Source organism: Scyliorhinus torazame, chromosome 4 (assembly GCF_047496885.1).
Source record: "Scyliorhinus torazame isolate Kashiwa2021f chromosome 4, sScyTor2.1, whole genome shotgun sequence".
NCBI lineage: Eukaryota > Metazoa > Chordata > Chondrichthyes > Carcharhiniformes > Scyliorhinidae > Scyliorhinus > Scyliorhinus torazame.
Genome location: NC_092710.1, coordinates 360695525 through 360717527, shown reverse-complemented (window position 1 = coordinate 360717527; position 22003 = coordinate 360695525). Strand labels below are relative to the sequence as shown.

General features: G+C 46.9%; 1 protein-coding gene across 1 annotated transcript in view; it reads right to left on the bottom strand.

Annotated features, from left to right (window-relative positions):
* Positions 1-9052: 9052 nt before the first annotated feature.
* Positions 9053-22003, bottom strand: part of LOC140411522 (equilibrative nucleobase transporter 1-like) — a 128229-nt gene continuing 115278 nt past the window's right edge. The window contains exons 10-13 of the mRNA XM_072500608.1: positions 13526-13645; positions 10759-10951; positions 10246-10369; positions 9053-9427 (exon numbers count right to left, since the gene is read on the bottom strand). Coding sequence (XP_072356709.1) covers positions 9317-9427; positions 10246-10369; positions 10759-10951; positions 13526-13645 — 548 coding nt within the window. The 3' untranslated portion in view covers positions 9053-9316. The remainder of the gene's footprint in view (positions 9428-10245; positions 10370-10758; positions 10952-13525; positions 13646-22003) is intronic.

Genomic DNA, 22003 nt, shown 5'->3' with positions numbered 1-22003 from the left:
GTCCCGCTCTCTCTCTGTCCCTCTCTCTCTCTGTCCCTCACTCTGTCTGTCTCTCTCTCTCTGTCTCTCTCACTTTGTCTCTCTCTCTGTCCCTCACTCTCTGTGTTCCTCTCTCTCTCTCTGTCCCTCTCTCTGTCCGTCTCTCTCTCTCTGTCCCTCTCTCTCTGCCGCTAACTCTTTCTGTTCGCCTCTCTCTCTGTCCCTCTCGCTGTCCGTCGCTCTCTCTGTCCCTCTCTGTCCCTCTCTCTGTCCGTCTCTCTCTCTCTGTGCCTCTCTCTCTGTCCCTCTCTCTCTCTGTCCCTCTCTCTGTCCCTCTCTCTCTCTGTCTCTCTCTCTGTTTCTCTCTGTCCCTCTCTCCGTGTCCCTCTCTCTCTCTGTCCCTCACTCTGTCTGTCCCTCTCTCTGTCTCTCTCTCTGTCCCTCTCTCTCTGTCCCTCTCTCTCTGTCCCTCTCTCTCTCTCTGTCCCTGTCTCTGTCCCTCTCTCTGTCCCGCTCTCTCTGTGTCTCTCTCTCTGTCTCTCTCTGTCCCTCTCTTCCTGTCCCCCTCTCTCTGTGTCCCTAACTCTCTCTGTCCCTCTCTCTGTCTCTCTCTCTCTGTCTCTCTCTCTCTGTCCCTCTCCCTCGGTCCCTCTCTCGCTCTGTCACTCTCTCCGTCCCTCTCTCTGTCTCTCTCTCTCTGTCTCTCTCTCTCTGTCTCTCGCTCTGTCCGTCTCTCTATCTCTGTCTCTCTCTCTGTCCCTCTCTCTCTGTCCCTCTCTCTCTCTGTCCATCTCTATCTCTGCCCCTCTCTCTCTCACTGTCCCTCTCTCTCTCTGTCCCTCTCTCTCTCTGTCCCTCACTCTCTCTGTCCCTCTCTCTCTGTCCCTCTGTCTGTCCCTCTCTCTGTCCCTCTCTCTCTCTCTCTGTCCCTCTCTCTCTCTCGCTCTCTCCCCCCTGTCTCTCTCTGTCTGTCTCCCTCTCTCTCTCTGTCTTTCTCTCTCTCTGTCCCTCACTCTCTCTCTCTCTCTTTCCCTCTCTCTCTCTGTCCCCCCTCTCTCTCTGTCTTTCTCTCTCACTCTCTGTCCCTCACTCTCTCTGTCTGCCTCGCTCTCTCTCTCTCTGTCTCCCTCTCTCTCTCTCTGTCCCTCTCTCTCTCTCTGTGTCTCTCTCCCTGTATCTCTCTGTCCCCCTCTCTCTCTCTCTGTCCCCCTCGCTCTCTCTGTCTATCTCCCTCTCTCTCTCTGTCTTTCACTCTCTCTCTCTGTCCCTTACTCTCTCTGTCTGTCTCCCTCTCTCTCTGTCTCTCTCTCTCTGTCCCTCACTCTCTCTGTCCCTCTCTCTGTCTCTCTCTCTGTCCCCCTCTCTGTCCGTCTCTCGCTCTGTCCCTCTCTCTGTCTATTTCTCTGTCCGTCTCTCTCTCGGTCCCTCTCTCTCTGTCCCTCCACCTCTCTTTCTCTCTCTCTCTGTCCCTCTCTCAATCCGTCTCTCTCTCTGTCCCTCTCTCTCTCTGTCCCTCACTCTCCCTGTTCCTCTCTCTCTCTGTCCCTCTCTCTGTCCGTCTCTCGCTCTGTCCCTCTCTCTGTCCGTTTCTCTCTCTGCCCCTCTCTCTCTCTCTGTCCGTCTCTCTCTCCCTGTCCCTCTCTCTCTCTGTCCCGCTCTCTCTCTGTCCCTCACTCTCTCTGTTCCTCTCTCTGTCCGTCTCTCTCTCTGTGTCCCCCTCTCTCTGTCCCTCACTCTCTCTGTTCCTCTCTCTCTCTGTCCCTTTCTCGCTGTCCCCCTCTCTCTCTGCCCCTCCCTCTGTCCGTCTATCTCTCTCTGTCCTCCTCTCTCTCTCTCCCTCACTTTCTCTGTTCCTCTCTCCCTCTGTCCCTCTCTCTGTCCGCCTTCCTCTCTCTGTCCCTCTCACTCTCTGTCCCTCACTCTCTCTGTTCCTCTCTCTCTCTGTCCCTCTCTCTGTCCGTCTCTCTGTCCCCCTCTCTCTCTCTCTCTGTCCCTCTCTCTCTCTCTCTCACTCTCTCTCTCTCTGTCTGTCTCCCTCTCTCTCTCTGTCTTTCTCTCTCTCTCTGTCCCCTGTCTCTCTCTCTGTCCCTCTCTCTCTATGTCCCCCTCTCTCTGTCCCCCTCTCTCTGCCCCCCCCTCTCTCTCTCTGTCTCCCCCTCTTTCTCTGCCTTTCTCTCTCACTCTCTGTCCCTCACTCTCTCTGTCTGTCTCGCTCTCTCTCTGTCTGTCCCCCCTCTCTCTCTGTCTTTCTCTCTCTCTCCGTCCCTCTCTCTCTCTCTCCCTCTCTCTCTCTGTCTCTCTCTCTCTCTCTCTGTTCATCTCTGTCCCTCTCTCTCTCTCTCTGTCCCCCTCGATCTCTCTGTCTGTCTCCCTCTCTCTGTCTCTCTCTCAGTCCCTCTCTCTCTGTCCCTCTCTCTCTCTGTCCCTGTCTCTGTCCCTCTCTCTGTCCCGCTCTCTCTCTGTCCCTCTCTCCCTGTCCCTCTCTCTCTCTGTCCCTCACTCTGTCTGTCCCTCTCTCTGTCTCTCTCTCTCTGTCTCTCTCTCAGTCTCTCTCTCTCTGTCCCTCTCTCTCTCTGTCCCTGTCTCTGTCCCTCTCTCTTTCCCGCTCTCTCTCTGTCTCTCTCTCTGTCTCTCTCTCCCTGTCCCTCTCTCCCTGTCCCTCTCTCTCTGTCCCTCACTCTCTCTCTCCCTCTCTCTGTCTCTCTCTCTCTGTCTCTCTCTCTGTCGCTCTCCCTCTGTCCCTCTCTCTCTCTGTCCCTCTCTCCGTCCCTCTGTCTCTCTCTCTCTGTCTCTCTCTCTCTCTGTCCCTCTCTCTGTCCGTCTCTCTCTCTCTCTGTTCCTCTCTCTCTGTCCCCCTCTCTCTCTCTGTCCCTCTCTCTCTCCGTCCCTCTCTCTCTCTGTCCCTCTCTCTCACTGTCCCTCTCTCTCTCTCAGTCACTCTCTCTCTCTGTCTCTCACTCTCTCTGTCCCTCTCTCTTTCTGTCTCTCTCTCTGTCCCCCTCCCCCTGGACACTGAAAAATTACCATTTATCCACAAACTCTGCCTCCTGACAGTCAGCCAAGCCTTTGTCCATGCTTATATCTTGCACCTGACACTATTTTGCAGCCTCCTCTCTGCCACCTTTCCAAAGGCCTCCTTGGAATCTGAATAGATCAGGTCCACTGGCTCTCCTTTGCCTAATTTTCTCGTTACCCCCTTGAAATTTTGTAACCGATCTCTCAGGCGTGACCTCCCCTTGACGAGGCCATGCTCCCTCAGTCCTATTTTCCATAGATTCAGATAATTGCCAGTGCAGAAGGAAGCCATTCGCCCCATCGAGCCTGCATCGGCCATTGGAAAGAGAACCCTACCAAAGCCCATACCTCCATCCTTTCCCACAACTCCACCCTATCCCCACAAATCCACCCTATCCCCGTAACCCCACCTAACCTTTTTTGGAGACAAAGGGTAATTTAGCATAGCCAATCCACCGAAACTGTTAGACATCTTTGGACTGAGGGAGGAAATCGGTGCCTCCGGAGGAAACCCACGCAAACATGGAGAGAACGTGCAGACTCAGCACAGGTAGTGACCCAAGCTGGGCATTGCACCTGGGACCCTGGAGTTGTGAAGCAACTGTGCTAACCACTGTGCTATCGTTACATGAATCGCAGGCTGTGGATCAATTGCCGTAAAGTGGGATGACTTTCGATAGTTATTTGAACGAGGACATGGACATGATCAGCCGAAGGCCTGTTCTGTGCTATATGACTTCAATTTCAGTTACTCTGTTCTAATCCCATTTCCATGCACTTGGTCCTTGTGTATGTAGACATGGAACTGCACATCTAGATATTTCTCAAATCATATGAGGATCGCTGTACCCACCATCCATTGAGGCAGTGAGGTCCATATTTCGATTCTCGAGTTTCTGCCCACTTTAGTCTAATTCGCCGGAGGATGCACCATTTCAGAGAACGGGTAGGTAAGTTAAACACCGCTGAATAGAATCTCTTCTCAGCTATCGCCCACAACACGAAATTATGTCAGGGGTACAATGAGGCACATGGAAGGCGCATCAGGGCACTGGTAGCCTTTTAAATGCCATTAGTTAAATACAAGGTTACTGAGGGGTAAGATTAATGAACTTAAAGTGTTGCTCAGAAAATACGATTATGATATTATTTCAATCTCAGAGTGCTGGTGGAAAGGAACCAACCTGGCAGCTGAACCTACCAGTGTCTCGAAGTTTCATGCGCGATTGAGGCGGAGGTAAAAACGAGGAGGAATTGCATTAATTATTGGAAGATCATCACGGCAGCACTCAGTGATGCTATCTTTGTAGATTCCTGAAATAAAACCTTGTTTATAAAACCTAGGAACAAAAGAATAATAATAATGATAACATTTTATTGTCACAAGTTTGACGTTACCGTGAAAAGCCCCTAGACCGCACATTCCAGCGCCTGTTCGGGTGAGCTGGTACGGGAATTAAATTGCACTGCTGGCCTTGTTCTGCATCACAAGCCAGCATAATCACCAGGATGTGCCCAGGGATGGAGTGTTTCAGCATCAAGAGAGACGGAATATTTCTTCCCCTTGGGCTGATTAACTCAGTTGGCTGGACAGCTCATTTGTGAGGCAGGGCACGGCCAAGAGCGCGGGTTCATTTCGCGAGTTGGCTTCTAAATCTTGCCCCTCGCTGAGTTGTGTCGATGTTCAGGTTAGACCCCCGCCTGGCAGCTCTCCCCCTCAATGCAGAAAACAGCATATGTTCATCTGGGATTATGACAGCTCCATTTTAACTTTCCCTCCAACAGCCAAGGCTGACACAGGGACCGAAATGGGTTTGCTTAAGATTATGAGGGATATAGGCGTGTTGGACAGGAAGGCAGTTTTCCCCTGAGTGCAGGGGTTAATAACGAAGGAACGTAGATTTAAGGTTATGGGCTGGAGTTCACAGACGATGGGAGGGAAAGCATTTTAACCCACAGGGCTGGTGCCATCTGGGTGCCTTAGACCATAAGACCTAGGAGTGGAGGTAAGGCCATTCGGCCCATCGAGTCCACTCCACCATTCAATCATGGCTGATTTCAACTCCATTTACCCGCTCTCTCTCCATAGCCCTTAATTCCTCGAGAAATCAAGAATTTATCAACTTCTGTCTTAAAGACACTCAACGTCCCGGCCTCCACCGCCCTCTGTGGCAATGAATTCCACAGACCCACCACTCTCTGGCTGAAGAACTTTCTCCTCATCTCTGTTCTAAAGTGACTCCCTTTTATTCTAAGGCTGTGCCCCCGGGTCCTAGTCTCCCCTGTTAATGGAAACAACTTCCCTACATCCACCCTACCTAAGCCATTCATTATCTTGTAAGTTTCTATTAGATCTCCCCTCAACCTCCTAAACTCCAATGAATATAATCCCAGGATTCAACTTTTAAGAAGCATTTGGATGAGCACTTACAATGTGTTCGAATATGTAGGTGCTTAATGGCCGGCGAGGACACACTAGGCCGAAAGGCCTTTTTCATTTATTTCCCTCAAATATAATATTTTATTTCACTCCCTTGATTTCTCGAACCTCCCCCCCCCCCCCCCCCCCCCCGCCAATCATCCTCCCAACTCAGCCGCACATCCTTATTTGTCGATTGTCGTGAAACATTTCCGATTCACTGAGCCTGCGATTCTTACCTGGTCTGGCCCCTCAGGTAACTCCAGATCCACAGCAATGTGATTGACTCGTAACTGCCCCCAAAAGGGAAAACGAATGGCCAATGAATACTGTCACAGCCTGCGGCTCCGTCGTCCCATGAACGAATAAAAAAGATCTGGTCAAGTTGTTAAGCTGATTCACTGGCTCACCCTCGCAATACTAGATGAACCATCCCCTGACAGAATGAGAAGGGTAGCAGGGAAGCAATCGGCGGTCTCCTTACAACCAATGTTTATTCCCCAACCAACGTCAGAAAGAAACGAACCCAAACCTTCTGGTCAATAATCTTATTGCTGTTTGAAGGATATGTCTGTGTTTCTCAAAATTACATCTGCTGGATCGTACCCTCATTTTACTCATTTTACATTAATGTGTTTAATAAATTGCTTCCTTTATGACCAATGAAAGAGGCACAAGAAACAGTGACAACAGCCAAACATTTATTTTAACATATTTAAAATATATATATCAACACATTATCAAACGAAATATTAATCCAAATTCTTCATAAACAATCAAGTATTATTCATAAGTACCCTGATTAACGAAAATCGGCTGTTTGTCCTTTATAGTGACACGTATCAATGCCCTTTGGATGTTCTTCAGGAAGATCTTCTTGGTTTCTGCCGATTGCTCACATGCATCTCGAACAAAAAATCTCTATATCTTGGTGAACACTGCAACTCTACTTCTAGCCAAAGTGCAAATTGAACAGCTTTGAAATGGAAATACACTGCAGCAAGACATTTCAAAACTTGTGTTACTCTCAAGTCCATGGTTTGTAAAGAGGAAACGCTTAACTGATGCTGGAAGAACAACCACATTGCTTTGAGGGGGCCTGATTTTGCAGAGCTAGAATTGGTGTCAGCAGGAGATTAGCGAAAGGAAACAAGGTGAATGGAGAGAACGTGAGAGCGAGAGAGAGTGAGAGAAGGCGAGATAGAAGTGCGTGAGAAAGGGAGAGACCAGATAAGCGTAGAGAGATTGGAATTGGTGAAGATTGATAGAATGGATGATGGAGTGAATTGAGCTCCGAGAGAATGCCGGGGAGAGTAAATGAGCATTAAATGTGAATGGGAGATAGATTTTGAGACAGGACAGTTGAAACAGAGGGATTGGAAATGGAGCGGAATCCTCAGAGATGAAAGGAATGACAGGAGGTACAGAAGATTAGAATAGTGTTGAAAATTAAATGGAAGGAAGGAGGAGAGAAGGACAACATGCGGCAATTAAGTCATGGAATGTGGAGAAAGTGATAGCAATTAAGAATGTAGAAGTCCTGGGAGCAAGAGCAGATCAAAATTAAGATGGAGCAAACAAGGAGATTGAAGGGGAGGGGAATTCGAGCTAAGGCAGGAAAAGGCAGTATTGGATGGAATGGGAAAAGAATGGGAAATGTAAAAGGCGATCGAGGTGAAAGAGAAGTGAGGAAATCATGGGCAAATTCTTCGATTAATTCAAGAGATATGGGAAGAAGAATTAGTCCAGTTTGCTGATCACTCTTTAAACAGGCCTGCAGAAAGTGACGATGAAGAGCAGGACGCAGCTTTCAGTTTCCGAGGAAGAAAGGGATAATAAACTTAATAACGATTACTAATATTATAATAATATACTATATTATATTAAAATGATTCATATAATATTTCTAATTATTGTTTATATAATGATAATCTTTATTGTCACAATTAGGCTTACATTAACCCTGCAATCAAGTTACTGTGGAAATGGCCTAGTCTCCACATTCCGCCGCCTGTTCGGGTACACAGAAGGAGAATTCAGAATGGCTAAATTACCGAACAGAGCATCTTTCTGGACTTGTGGGAGGAAGCCGGAGCACCCGGAGGAAACAGTCGCAGAACAGAATCACAGTAAACACTACGTCAAAGAGTAATACAGTCTTACAACAAAGACAAGGCCCTTCGGGCCATCAGGTTAGCACTGACAATAATTACACCTTATCTTGCGCTAATCCCACTTACCTCCATTTATCCCATATCCCTCAATGTAGTCGCATTACAAGTGCTCATCCAAGTACTTTATACAGTTTGGAAGATTCCCAGCCTCCACTACCTTCCCAGCCGGTGCATTAGATATTATGTCCACCCTCTGAGTTCAAACAAAGGGAATAATAAAGTATCCTCGATTTCTCCTGCCCCCAAACCTAAAATTATGCCCGCTTGTGACTGATCCCTCAAGCAAGGGGAACAGATTGTATCTACTTTCCTTTTCCAACTCCCACATAATCGTTTACACGTCAACTACATCGCACCTCAGCATTCACTGCTCTAAAGAAACCAATCCAAGCCGATCCAGTTTCTCCTTACAGCTCAGATGCTCCAGCCAAGCAACATCCCGGTGAATATACTGTGGAGCCCCTCAAGTGCATTCAACTCTTTGATACAGTAGGGGGAAGCACGGTGGTGCAATGGTTAGCACTGCTGTCTCACGGCGCCGACGTCCTAGGTTCGATGACGGCTCTGGGTCACAGTCTGTGTGGAGTTTGCACATTCTCCCCCTGTTTGCGTGGGTTTCGCCCCCACAATTCAAAAAGATATGCAGGCTAGGTGGATTGGCCAAGCTAAATTGACGCTTAATTAGAAAAAATAAATTTGGTACTCTAACTTTATAAAAGAATACTCCTTGCTACAGTGACAAGTTAGTGGTTTTAGATAATACTCCAGCTGTGCTCTAACTATCCTTTTTGACAGCCCCAGCATAACCTTACTCGCAGTGTTCCTCGTCCTTTATAATCCCACAAGTCAGCCCCACCGAAATTCACCCTTGACAGCCATAACACACGGGCTACTGCTGAAGCAGCACAAATTGCACTCCCTAACAATGAAAAAAAAAGTATTGAGGAACTTCACTGAATTAGGATAGGGGAATGGGTAACGATACCTGTGTGGCATCATACACCGGTCGCTGAAGGTAAGCATGCAGGTGCCGCAGGAGGAAAATAAAGTGATCAGGTATGCTGACCTTTTCACCTAGATGCTTCGAGAAACGGAGGCGGGATGTCTTGCTGTAGTTTGGTGAGGCCACAACTGGACGATTGTGAGCAGTTTCGGCCCACATATTTGTGGAATGATGTTGTTGCTGTAGCGGGAATGTAGAGAAGAATTACCTGGCTGATTTCTATGTTGTCAGGCCTGACATATGAAGAGATATTGAGTTGTAAGTATTGTCTTGACAACAGTTCAGAGGGGGCGGGGGAGGGGTGGGTGGTATATCGTAGAAAGCTATACAATTCTAACAGGACTAGACAGAGCAGACACTAGAAGGCAGCGTATGATGGTCGGCTAATCCAGAAATAGTGATAACGGTCATTTAGAACAGAGATGAGGAAAATTCCTTCACAAGAGAATTTTCGGCCTTGGAATTCGCTGCCACGGCGATCAGTTGAGGCGAAACCTGTATGTTTTCAAGAAGCAATTGAATCTTTCAGTTGGGGCGGGGGATCAAAGGATTTAGGGGGAAGGCGGGAACCGCCATGATCAAAACAAATGAAGAGTAGGCGAGACATGCAGAATGGGCTCCTCTTGTTCCTATTTTCTATATTTCTAGACTCCCACCAAACGATTGTGTTCCTCAGGTATGTCTTATCGGCCAATCCTACTCCTACTCCAGTTCCGAATCTTCGAATTAAGAGGAATTTACCACACCTCTCTTCCGGATTTCCCGTTGACAGTGCAGATTGACGGCGATCGGATGAACGTAGGTCAGGGTTACGAGGACGATTAAACCGATGTTCAACTGCATCAAAAGGGAACAGAAGTAAATGGAGAGTTGCTATGCAGGCAAAACCGTTCTCAAAAATATTTACATCGAACAATGGACAGCACGGAATCACCCGCTCAGTCCATATGAAAAGTGACGCAAATTTCCAACATCAAATCTAGAGGTTATGCAGCTGTAACCCGGGCGCTCTCCCAAGATAGCTGAATTTTCCACTTTCAATAATCAGTCACCACCGTTACTAATGTAACGGAGGAATGTGTGTGACATTGAGGCAAAGTTTCAAACCTAACCCGTGATTGCAGTAAAACGTTCCCCCTTCACATTAATTCTGGCGCTTTTCTCTCATTTTAAATATTTTCCCATTGTTATTGGCCTTTCTGTCAATGAAAACAGATTCTCTTTCAACTCGCTGTAGAAAACCCTTCTCATTTTGAACAGCTCTATCAGACCTACTCTTAAACCTCTCTGCCCCGAAGAGAACTCCCTGCAAATCATTGAAATCAAAGAACGATTCCAAATTTTGCTGCAATGCAATCTTATTTAGGATTGGTAATAACTTCCTTCCTTGCATGAAATTCACTCATTTATAAAGAGAATAATACACATCTATGGTCGATGTGGATGTGGAATTTATTCTTTCATCCAGACACTGACAGGTTGATTGTTACTGACTTCCTCTCGTTTATACTGGGGATGGTGTGGATTGAATCTCAAGCCCAGAAAGAGGTACCTCTCGATCTAGCGTGAATATCCCTGTATGTGTCCCTCTCTATCGCCCTCATTATTTTATTCGTGACCGTCAGAGGGGCATCGACCTCCCAGCTGGTACTCACATATAAAGGATTGTGTTGTAGAGGTCCTTGGACCAGAGCCAAACAGGGGTATTGCAGGAGGGAAACACATGCCAAAACGGCAAATGACAGACCAAATATCTTCCCAAAGTGGCATGGAGGGAAGCTGTAGAAAACAAGCCAACAGAGAAGATGTTTCACTGAGTTACACAGAGTCCAGCACGGTTGATCATTAAAAAACAGATACAGAAGGTTTTCATATTCATCATATCAACATTTCCGCAATCTTTCCTAAATCAGGTATTCCTCCAGAGTTTTCAAAAATTGATCTATGAATATCCTTCCAACCACTTTTGTGGCATGAATTCAAAATTATCACCATTTATGACGTCATCAGCGTGTATTTGGAAATGCCAGGTGACGCTGTGTCCCACAATCCCAGATCCAATGGGCTACAGCGGCTCACGTGGCCTTTGGAAACCGAATTCCTCACGGAATGGTTGAGTTTCGATAAATGTTTCTGAAATCCAGACCTGCTGCCTTTGATTGACTTACGCGATGGTGATGAATGTGGAAAGTCCCCCAAACAGGAAAGAGCGGGTGAGCACCTGCAGGACGAAGGTTACGTACTGCACTTCCAGCACAGGGACTGTAGCAAAGGTTGCGAAAAGGACACCCAGAGTCACCGTGATGGCGAGAGACAATACGGCAGACTTCATGTCAGCCAATCTTTGGGCAGTGGCAGTAGCTGAAGATGAAGAAGAAACATTCCTGATTTAAAAGATTCAATCTGAGTTGGAAGGCTCGTCCAAATTCAATGTCCTATAAAGCCACAGAAAGGCTGTGGCGCGGAAGATGGAGTGGGAGGGGTGGCGGATGACGGATGGGTGTGGGGAAGTGTAATCCACCATCTCAACTCCAGAGTGAAACACACATCCAATTATGTGTTGAGAGAATTAATCATTGAAATGGTGGATGTGTTCCTGGTCGACTGCACTGACTTGACCGAGCATTGTGTCCAGGTTAAGAATATTGTTGAACCAGCACTCGTCCAGGCAAGTTGAGACTATCCCATGACTTTGGCTGCGCATACTAGGGTGTCAAGTTACGAACTACAATATTAGTTTAGCTGTTTCAATTAGTGTCTGGTCAATGGGAAATCCCAGTGCGTTAATTGCAATGCATTAAAGCTGTAATGTTCAATGTCGGTATCGCGAACTGTGGATGAATCGTGGGATGGTGCAAACTGGGTAACCAAAAAGGTCACTAAAAATAATCCCAAAGATTCCCTGACCATAAGCAAATGCTCACTGCAGTACACTGTATTGCGGCATGAGACTGATGTAGAAGCCGGTGTCGGGCACCTCTTTGCCTCTCTGGGACATCGTTTAGTTGGGGCAGTTTGCTTTCAGAGACCTGTAATATTCTCTTTGAGTGGCATTTTCTGCTACTGTGTTAAGCGTCGGGATCTGTCTTATTTATTGAGCTCAGTGGGTCACTGTGAACCCCCGTGCGTCTTTTATCATTCTCTCAGGAAAAGATACTCAGTGACGTGGCCTCCACAGCTTTCTGCAGCAATGATTCACCACGGTCTGGCTGAAGAAATTCTTACTAACCTCAGTTTTAAAGGATCGTCCCTATAGTCTGAGGCTGTCCCCTCGGGATCTCGTTTCCCCTATCAATGGAACCATCCTTTCACGTCAACTCCATCTTGGCCTCTCAGTGTACTGTAAGCTTCAGTCAGGTTCCCCCCTCATGGTTCAAGATACCAACGAGTACAGAGTTAAGGGGCAGCACGGTAGCACAAGTGGATAGCACTGTGGCTTCACGTTGCCGGGGGTCCCAGGTTCGATTGTCTGTGGTCAGTGTCTGTGCGGAGTCTGCACGTTCTTCCCGTGTCTGCGTGGGTTTCCTCCGGGTGCTCCGGTTTCCTCCCACAGTCCAAGAAAGTGCAGGTTAGGTGGATTGGCCATGACAAATTGCTCTTAGGGACCAAAAAAGGTTAGGAGGAGTTATCGGCTTACGTGGAGAGGGTGGAAGTAAGGGCTTAAGTGTGTCAGCGCAGGCTCGATGGGCCGAATCGCCTCCTTCTGCACTTTATGTTCGATGTTCTATGTTCAGACCCTGAGTGCTCTACCACTCCTCTAGGGGAGGGGGGGGGCTGAATGGTGACTTTTGGAGGGCGGAATATTTATTGATGTATTATCTGATACTGCTTTCGCGCTGAAAGGTGACATGTTCAATACGTGCGATTAGTAAAAGATAGGTTTTGAAGCTTTGATTGTTAAAAACGGAGAACAGCTGTGTGACAACCTGCAAGTTATCTTGTCTGAGGGGTGAACAGAATTTATACCAGATTTGCTAAAAGCTGAAGGAAACTGAACGCTGACACTGTAAAACTGGAACAAGGAGTGAGTTTACTGTCATTTATTCAGTTGAGAAGCCACTGAGTTCTTAAACTGGGTTTCTTGATACTAGGATACCGTTTAATATTCACACACGGATGAAGTGTGGCAGGGAAGAAGCTGAGTATTGACACCTTGAATTCATGTGGCTGTGTGTTCAAACAAGATTAACTGTGACTGGGTGTTCTGAGTGTTTACACCTGGGTTATTCATGACTCGGAGGTAGATTAGTGTTCACATCCATATTCCATGTGACTGTGCGGGAGATGGTTAATGACATCCAGATTATCAATGACTGGACAGTAGATTGAGCTCGCTGTTCAAATCTGTACAGAAAATGACTGGGTGTGGACTGAATCGTCACTATATGTTAACATGTAGCGGTGAGGGAGTTGAGTGTTCAAGGCTGGATTACCAATGTCTATGAGGGAATTGTGTTTGATTTCCATTTGATTTGATTTATTGTCACATGTACCGAAGTACAATGAAAAGTATTTTTCTGCGGCCAAGGGAACGGACACGTACATTGATTAAATGACTAATCCACAGACTGCATTGCCAAATGGTACATCGAAAAACAGTGATTAATTACAGTGCCGTACAAGGGGGCAAATTCATGAGCATGTAACATGGAGGGAACTGATTGTTCAACGCTAGATTGCGTATCGCCAGGAGGGATCTGAGTATTCGTAACCGGATTCCATATAGTTTAGTGTTCACCACTAGATTATATGTGACTGGGATGCACCTCTTTGTTTGCAGTGGGATTACGTGAAGCTGAGAGGGAGGTGGAGGTGACCTCGAGCTGTGAGATAAGTGACTGATCATTTGGATTATCTGAGAGCGGGAAACAGACGAGGGATCACAATTGAATAACCTGTGCTTGACAGAGATCTCAATTAGCACAATTGGATTACCTGTGACAGTGACTGACGATATTGTTCTGCGTCTGTGCCGGTCCATGATCAACCCGTTCCATGGAGCAGTAAAAATGCCAAACAGCTGAGTGAAAGCGAAGGCGTTTGTAAACCTGCTAACTGAGATAGAGAGGGAGAGAGAGTGTGCCATGAGAACGTCGCGTTAAGAAATGTTTGGCTGCTCATGTTACTGCAGTGATGTCAGAGTGTGGGTGGCGCTGAGCTCTGGTTCTGCTTTTTACTTTCACTTTGAGAAAATCTTGGGTGTGTCTGCATTTTTTTTGTTTCGTTTCCGTGTTGGAGCTGAAGTCAGACAAAGCAGGTGTACTGTTGTTCTCTCTGCGACCGAAAGGCTATCCATTGATCATTTGGTGAATTCAGAATTAAAAAATGTTCCCAGTGGTGAATTTAAACCTTATGCGCTTCTGTTAAAAGGTGTTTATTTTGTCGTCTGGATGTTGTTTGAGAATTTATTAAGGATTATTTAGTGTTGAATTCTTTAGGGGTTGTATTTGAGTTAAGGGTTGCGAAGATGTTCACTGTCTGTTTTAAAACGGTTAATTTGAGTTCATAGAATAAACATTTTTTTGCTATAAAAAATACTTTTCGCTTTCTGCTGTACCACACCTGTAGAGTGGGCCGTGTGCTGCCCATACCACAGTCTATTAAAAGTTGTAGGTCAGGTGAACTTCATGATACACTTTGGGGTTCTCTAAACACTGGCCCAAAACAAGTGAGAGCGAGAGAGAGACATGGGGACAGGGAGAGAGAGAGAGAGAGAGGGAGAGACGGGGAGAGGAATAGAGGGAGAGGGAGAGAGAGCATTTGAAACAAATAACATTTTCGATTGAATTATTCTATGAAGCTTCATTTTTCGCGAAATTAGATTTATGATCCGGTTTAGACGTCCCTTCAGGCTGGTGCTGATTACGATATGGTGTTCCCTGTGGATTGAGCTATCAGGATGGACTGCTGTGCGGGCCTCGCGGTGGCCTGCCGTATGTGTCTCGATGTGTGTGGTACGTCTCTCAGTGTTGTCTGGGGAACGAACCTCATGTTGACGAGTGTTATGGGTCTAGATGTATTGTGGGGTTTGTGCCTCCGTATGGTCCAGCATGTCAGCCTTGCTGCGAGCTCCTATATGTGTCCACATGATGGGCGAATTTCGTGTCTCAGTGTGGATTGGGTTCTGAACCTGGATGTGGCAGGGATACAGGTCATGATGTTGAATGTCTTACGTTTCTGTATGGCTACTAAAACATGGCTCTTGGTGCGGATATTGTAGAGCGTCACGGTGGCACAGTGGTTATCACAGTTGCTACATAGCGCCAGAAACCTGGGTTCGATTCCTGGCTGGGTCACTGTCTTTGCAGAATTTGCGCATTCTCCCAGAGTCTGCGTGGGTTTCTTCCGGGTGCTCGGCTTCCTCTCACAAATCCCGAAAGATGTGTTGTTTCGGTGAATTAGGCAATTCCGAGTTCGCCCTCTGTGTACCTGAACAGGCGGCGTAGTGTGGCGCCTAGGGGAATTTCACTGTAACTTCATTGCAGTGTTAATGTAATCCAATGTGTGACAATAATGAAGATTATTATTATATGATGTATGAGTCTTGATGTAGGCTGGGATATGGATCTCGGTGTGGATTGCTTTGTGCGTCTCTTTGTGAAATGTGACATTGGTCTCAGTGGATAGTGATGCACCCGTCTCTGTGTGGACTTGTTTGTCTATGTTCATGTGAGTCGAGATACAATTCAGTGTAAATTGGAAGATGGGTGTCGTTGAAGATTGGTATCTCCATAAAAATAACATCAAGCAGATAAACAATATCTGTCAGGCGGTTGTTGTAACGACTCGCTCACTAGCGGACAGAAATACACAAACAAACAAAAGGACCCACAGAAAGACAAATGCAGGGAACACAAGTGTGTAGACTGGATAGAAGGCTTAACATTATATAACTGTGCAAGAGAGATGGATTCATCTACACACAGGCACACCGACAAGTACACAGAACAAAATGATCCACAGACCCAGACACATACATTCAGGCAAACAGAAAGGCGGAATAAAAGACATAGGCACACAGAGATAAACAAAACCACAAGCAGATGAGAAGATTGGAGGATAAACAGACCGCCTGCTGCACATCCGCCAGAAGCAGGCTGAGCTCAGGTACGACAACATACAGACTGGGAGACACAAGAACAGTTTCATACACATGAGATCAGAAAAAGCCAGGCACACATGTTTAGGACAGATAATGCACCAACAGAAAGCCAACCGCAAAGATATACGTTCCTGCGCACCTTGGGATGTAACTAAATCCGTTTCCTAATCTGAGAGTCGGAAAAGGACAATTTCACCTCAGTAAAATGCAGGTGTGTCCCAGCAAATGCCGAGGATGGACGCTGCATTTGATTAACCAACTCATCTGTTCTCACCCGAATCTCGTCTTCTTCCCTCTCCTCCCTTCCCTCGCTATCATACGCTCTACCAGTTATTCATTTCCTCGACTCCACCTCAATCGAAATTACGTGCTTCCTTTTGTCTCTCTTCGTTATTTTTCTCACCCTTTCCTCAAATTTACTTGCCCCTCTCTTCACGCCCCCTCATCACTTCATTCCCTGCCTCAAACTCTGTTTGTCTTCTCACCAATGCATCGTTCAACATCATCATTAATCTAAATTCACATTCTTTCAGCTCCTCTTCTATCCCCTTCTCTGTCTCTCAGTGGTTTACACGGCAATGAATCCCTCCTTCCAGGCCCACTTTGCACTTTGCCTCTAATCTCTACTTCCCCACTCTTCACCACATCGTTTTCAGCCATCTTTCCAGGAACTCCTTTCTCTATTTCAAATTACAATAAATGTTGAATAAAAACTCAATATGCTTTGTGGTTATTTTAGTCAGGGGTGTGAGGGGTGGGGGTGGGGTCTTCCTGCTCTCTCTCTCGCTCGCTCTCCACACCCTCTCCTCCCGACCCTGGCCTTGAACTGATCATCTATTTGCACACATGCTCTCTCAACTCTCCCTTCGTGCGAGATTTTTCTCTCCAACGTTCCGCTTGAACAGCTCTTTGCTCTTTCCATGCACTCAATATTCACGTTTCGTCTTTCCCGGCACTTGCACTCTCTTGTCACACATGCTCTCTGTTCGCTGGGCTTCGTTCTCTCTCTTTATCTGTAATTTCTCGTATTTCTCGTCCCATTTAAAATCTAAAAATATGTCCTCTCTCCCAACTGACTCTTTCCCTGCCCGCACGTCTGCTTCGCCAGTCATTGCTGTCTTCAGTGGATTGCTGTCCCAGAGTTCTGTTCTGTCGGCCACTACATATGTCCTCTTCTTTCTCTCACTCTAACCTCCATCCCGTGTTTACGCTCTGCTCATTTCACTCACTCCCATTGTTCTCCTCTGCGGCAAATGTATGTCCAATTAACTCTGTACGATTCCTGTCACCCCTCCATTTTTTCCCATCTTATCCCTCTCTCCCGTTTCATAAAATCCTTAGCATCACTCCTGTCATCGTATCCCTTATCTGCTATCCCGTTCCTTACCATCCAAAAATTTCCATCTAACCCCACTGCCGCCAAACATTTTCTGCGTCTTCCACTCATCGAAATGCCATCCCACTATCTCTGCCTTCCCCAGAGTTTCCAGGCCGCAGACTATTTTTTCTGAAAAAATTCCCGTTTTTCTCCTTTCCCACACATTCTCTACCTGACATTTGCTCCTCGCCTATAACTATCACATGCCGTTTCCTTTTCACACGGACTGTTTAACAACCTCCTTACCTTGCAGGTCAGCTGGGAGCGGGAGAGAGAGAGAGCCGGGACATTGAAAACAGCGCGGGAGATTTAAAAAGCGCGGGAGCTGCGAGGCAGAGCGGACAGTTTAAAAGTTCGCGGCCTGGGTGAGGTAAGTACTGTTTAAAAACTTCCTTACCTTGCAGGTCAGCTGTTAGTTTCGGGAGATCAGTTTCGGGAGTAGGCCTATTGGCTGACTGTAAATCAGGAAGGAAACAAAAGGTGTGGCTGAAGGGCCTTTAGAAACGGAGTGCTGGAAGCAAACAGAGTGTATCTGAGTTTGGGTAAGCTGAGTTCGGGTAAGAGGTGAGTGAGGGCTGTGTTTTTTGGAGTTTGGTGTTTGGGTTGAGTTTCCCGAACAAAAAAAAAAATCCAATTAATTAAGTAAATTAATTAACTAGTTAAGGCAATTTTGTGCTCATCTTAAGGAGGTGCAGAGAAGCAGACCTGTGAGGGAGTCTCGGGAGCAATTACATCACAGCCAGCAGGTAAGTGATTGGCTTGTGACTGGTAAGTGATTTTTCTCTCTTTGACTTTCTCTTAGCTGTGTAGTGTAGTTCACATTTAACTTCAGGTTTAAGTCATGGCAGGAGAGCTCAGACCCGTGTCATGCTCCTCTTGTGAGATGTAGCAAGTCAGGGACCCTTCTGGTGTCCCTGACTCCTTCATCTGCAAGAAGTGTGTCCAACTGCAGCTCCTGTTAGACCGCTTGACGGCTCTGCAGCTGCGGATGAATTCACTTTGCAGCATCCGTGATGCTGAGGAAGTTGTGGATAGCACATTCAGTGAGTTGGTCACACCACAGATTAAAATTACTGAGGCAGATAGGGAATGGGTGACCAACAGACAGAGGAAGAGTAGGAAGGCAGTGCAGGGATCCCCTGCGGTCATCTCCCTCCAAAACAGATTTACCGTTTTGGAAACTGTTGGGGGAGATGGCTCACCAGGGGAAGGTGGCAGCAGCCAGGTTCATGGCACCGTGGCTGACTCTGCTGCACAGAAGGGCGGGAAAAAGAGTGGCAGAGCTATAGTGATAGGGGATTCAATTGTAAGGGGAATAGACAGGCGTTTCTGCGGACGCAAACGAGAATCCAGGTTGGTATGTTGCCTCCCTGGTGCAAGGGTCAAGGATGTCTCGGAGCGGCTGCAGGGCATTCTGGAGGGGGAGGGTGAACAGCCAGCTGTCGTGGTGCATATAGGCACCAACGATATAGGTAAAAAAACGGGATGAGGTCCTACAAGCTGAATTTAGGGAGTTAGGAGTTAAACTAAAAAGTAGGACCTCAAAGGTAGTAATCTCAGGATTGCTACCAGTGCCACGTGATAGTCAGAGTAGGAATGACGGGATAGCTAGGATGAATACGTGGCTTGAGAGATGGTGCAAGAGGGAGGGTTTCAAATTCCTGGGACATTGGGACCGGTTCTGGGGGAGGTGGGACCTGTACAAATCGGACGGTTTGCATCTGGGTGGGACCGGAACCAATGTTCTCGGAGGTGTGTTTGCTAGTGCAGTTGGGGAGGGTTTAAAATAATGTGGCAGGGGGATGGGAACCGATGTAGGAAGTCAGTGGGGACGGAAACAAAAGGCAGGAAGGGAGAGTGTGAAAAGCATGACCAGAGAAAGCAGGGCAGAGAGCAAGGAAAGTCGACATTAAACTGCATTTATTTCAATGCAAGGGGCCTGACGGGCAAAGCGGATTAACTCAGGGCATGTATGGGCACATGGGACTGGGATATTATAGCTATGACTGAAACATGGCTAATGGAGGGGCAGGACTGGCAGCTCAATGTTCCGGGGTACAGCTGCTATAGAAAGGATAGAACAGGAGGTAAGAGAGGAGGGAGAGTGGCGTTTTTGATTAGGGAGAACATCACGGCAGTACTTAGAGGGGATATATCCGAGGGTTCGCCCACTGAGTCTGTATGGGTGGAACTGAAAAATAAGAAGGGAGAGATCGCCTTGATAGGACTGTACTTCAGGCCCCCAAATAGTCAGTGGGAAATTGAGGAGCAAATATGTAAGGAGATTACAGATAGCTGCAAGAAAAATAGGGTGGTAATAGTATGGGAATTTAACTTTCCCAACATTGACTGGGACAGCCATCGCATTAGGGGCTTGGATGGAGGGAAATTTGTTGAGTGTATTCAGGAGGAATTTCTCATTCAGTATGTGGATGGACCGACTAGAGAGGGGGCAAAACGTGACCTCGTCTTGGGAAATAAGGAAGGGCAGGTGACAGAAGTGTTAGTGAGGGATCACTTTGGGACAAGTGACCATAACTCCATTAGTTTTAAGATAGCTATGGAGAATGATAGGTCTGGCCCAAGAGTTAAAATTCTTGATTGGGGCAAGGCCAATTTTGACGGTATCAGACAGGAACTTTCAGAGGTAGATTGGGGGAGACTGTTGGCAGGCAAAGGGACGGCTGGTAAATGGGAGGCTTTTAAAAATGTGTTAACCAGGGTTCAGTGTAAGCACATCCCCTTTAGAGTGAAGGGCAAGGCTGGTAGAAGTAGGGAACCCTGGATGACTCGAGATATTGAGACTCTGGTCAAAAAGAAGAAGGAGGCATATGACGTACATAAACAACTGGGATCAAGTGGATCCCTTGAAGAGTATAGAGGTTGTCGAAATAGAGTTAAGAGAGAAATCAAGAGGGCAAAAAGGGGACATGAAATTGCTTTGGCAAATAATGCAATGGAGAATCCAAAGAGCTTCTACAGATACATAAAGGGAAAAAGAGTAACTCGGGCCTCTTAAGGATCAACAAGGACAATTATGTGCAGAGCCACAAGAGTTGGGTGAGATCCTGAATGAATATTTCTCATCGGTATTCACGGTGGAGAAAGGCATGGATGTTAGGAAACTAAGGGAAATAAATAGTGATGCCTTGAGAAGTGTAATATTACAGAGGAGGAGGTGCTGGAAGTCTTAAAGCGCATCAAGGTAGATAAATCCCCGGGACCTGATGAAATGTATCCCAGGATGTTGTGGGAGGCTAGGGAGGAAATTGCGGGTCCCCTAACAGAGATATTTGAATCATCGGCAGCCACAGGTGAGGTGCCTGAAGATTGGAGAGTGGCGAATGTTGTGCCCTTGTTTAAGAAGGGCAGCAGGGAAAAGCCTGGGAACTACAGACCGGTGAGCCTAACGTCTGCAGTAGGTAAGTTGCCAGAAGGTATTCTGAGAGACAGGATCTACAAGCATTTAGAGAGGCAAGGACTGATTCGGGGCAGTCAGCATGGCTTTGTGCGTGGAAAATCATGTCTCACAAATTTGATTGAGTTTTTTGAGGGGTGACCAAGAAGGTAGATGAGGGCAGTGCAGTAGATGTTGTCTACATGGACTTTAGCAAAGCCTTTGACAAGGTACCGCATGGTAGGATGTTGCAGAAGGTTAAAGCTCACGGGATCCAGGGTGAGGTTGCCAATTGGATTCAAAATTGGCTGGACGACAGAAGACAGAGGGTGGTTGTCGAGGGTTGTTTTTCAAACTGGAGGCCTATGACCAGTGGTGTGCCTCAGGGATCGGTGCTGGGTCCACTGTTATTTGTGATTTATATTAATGATTTGGATGAGAATTTAGGAGGCATGGTTAGTAAGTTTGCAGATGACACCAAGATTGGTGGCACAGTGGATAGTGAAGAAGGTTATCTAGGATTGCAACGGGATCTTGATCAATTAGGCCAGTGGGCCGACGAATGGCAGATGGAGTTTATTTTAGATAAATGTGAGGTGATGCATTTCGGCAGATCGAATCAGGCCAGGACCTACTCAGTTAATGGTATGGCGTTGGGGAGAGTTATAGAACAAAGAGATCTAGGAGTACAGGTTCATAGCTCCTTGAAGGTGGAGTCGCAGGAGGACAGGGTGGTGAAGAAGGCATTCGGCATGCTTGGTTTCATTGATCAGAACATTGAATACAGGAGTTGGGACGTCTTGTTGAAGTTGTACAAGACATTGGTACGGCCACACTTGGAATACTGTGTGCAGTTCTGGTCACCATATTATAGAAAGGATATTATTAAACTAGAAAGAGTGCAGAAAAAATTTACTAGGATGTTACCGGGACTTGATGGTTCAAGTTATAAGGAGAGGCTGGATAGACTGGGACTTTTTTCTCTGGAGCGTAGGAGGCTTAGGGGTGATCTTATAGAGGTCTATAAAATAATGAGGGGCATAGATAAGATAGATAGTCAACATCTTTTCCCAAAGGTAGGGGAGCCTAAAACTAGAGGGCATAGGTTTAAGGTGAGAGGGGAGAGATTCAGAAGGGCCCAGAGGGGCAATTTCTTCACTCAGAGGGTAGTGAGTGTCTGGAATGTGCTGCCAGAGGTAGTAGTAGAGGCGGGTACAATTGTGCCTTTTAAAAAGCATTTAGATAGTTACATGGGTAAGATGGGTATAGAGGGTTATGGGCCAAGTGCGGGCAACTGAGACTAGCTTAATGGTAAAAACTGGGCGGCATGGACTGGTTGGGCCGAAGGGCTTGTTTCCATGCTGTAAACTTCTATGATTCTATGATTCATTGCTTTCACTCCCCTCCCTATCTCCGTCTCCCGCTGTCTCGCAATCAGGTACCTTACTGTGACCCATGCACGGATTCCCTTACCTTTCCCTCAGCTTGTCTCTCTGCCTCTCCCTAATCCTCTTCCTCACGTCATGCCCATTCCTT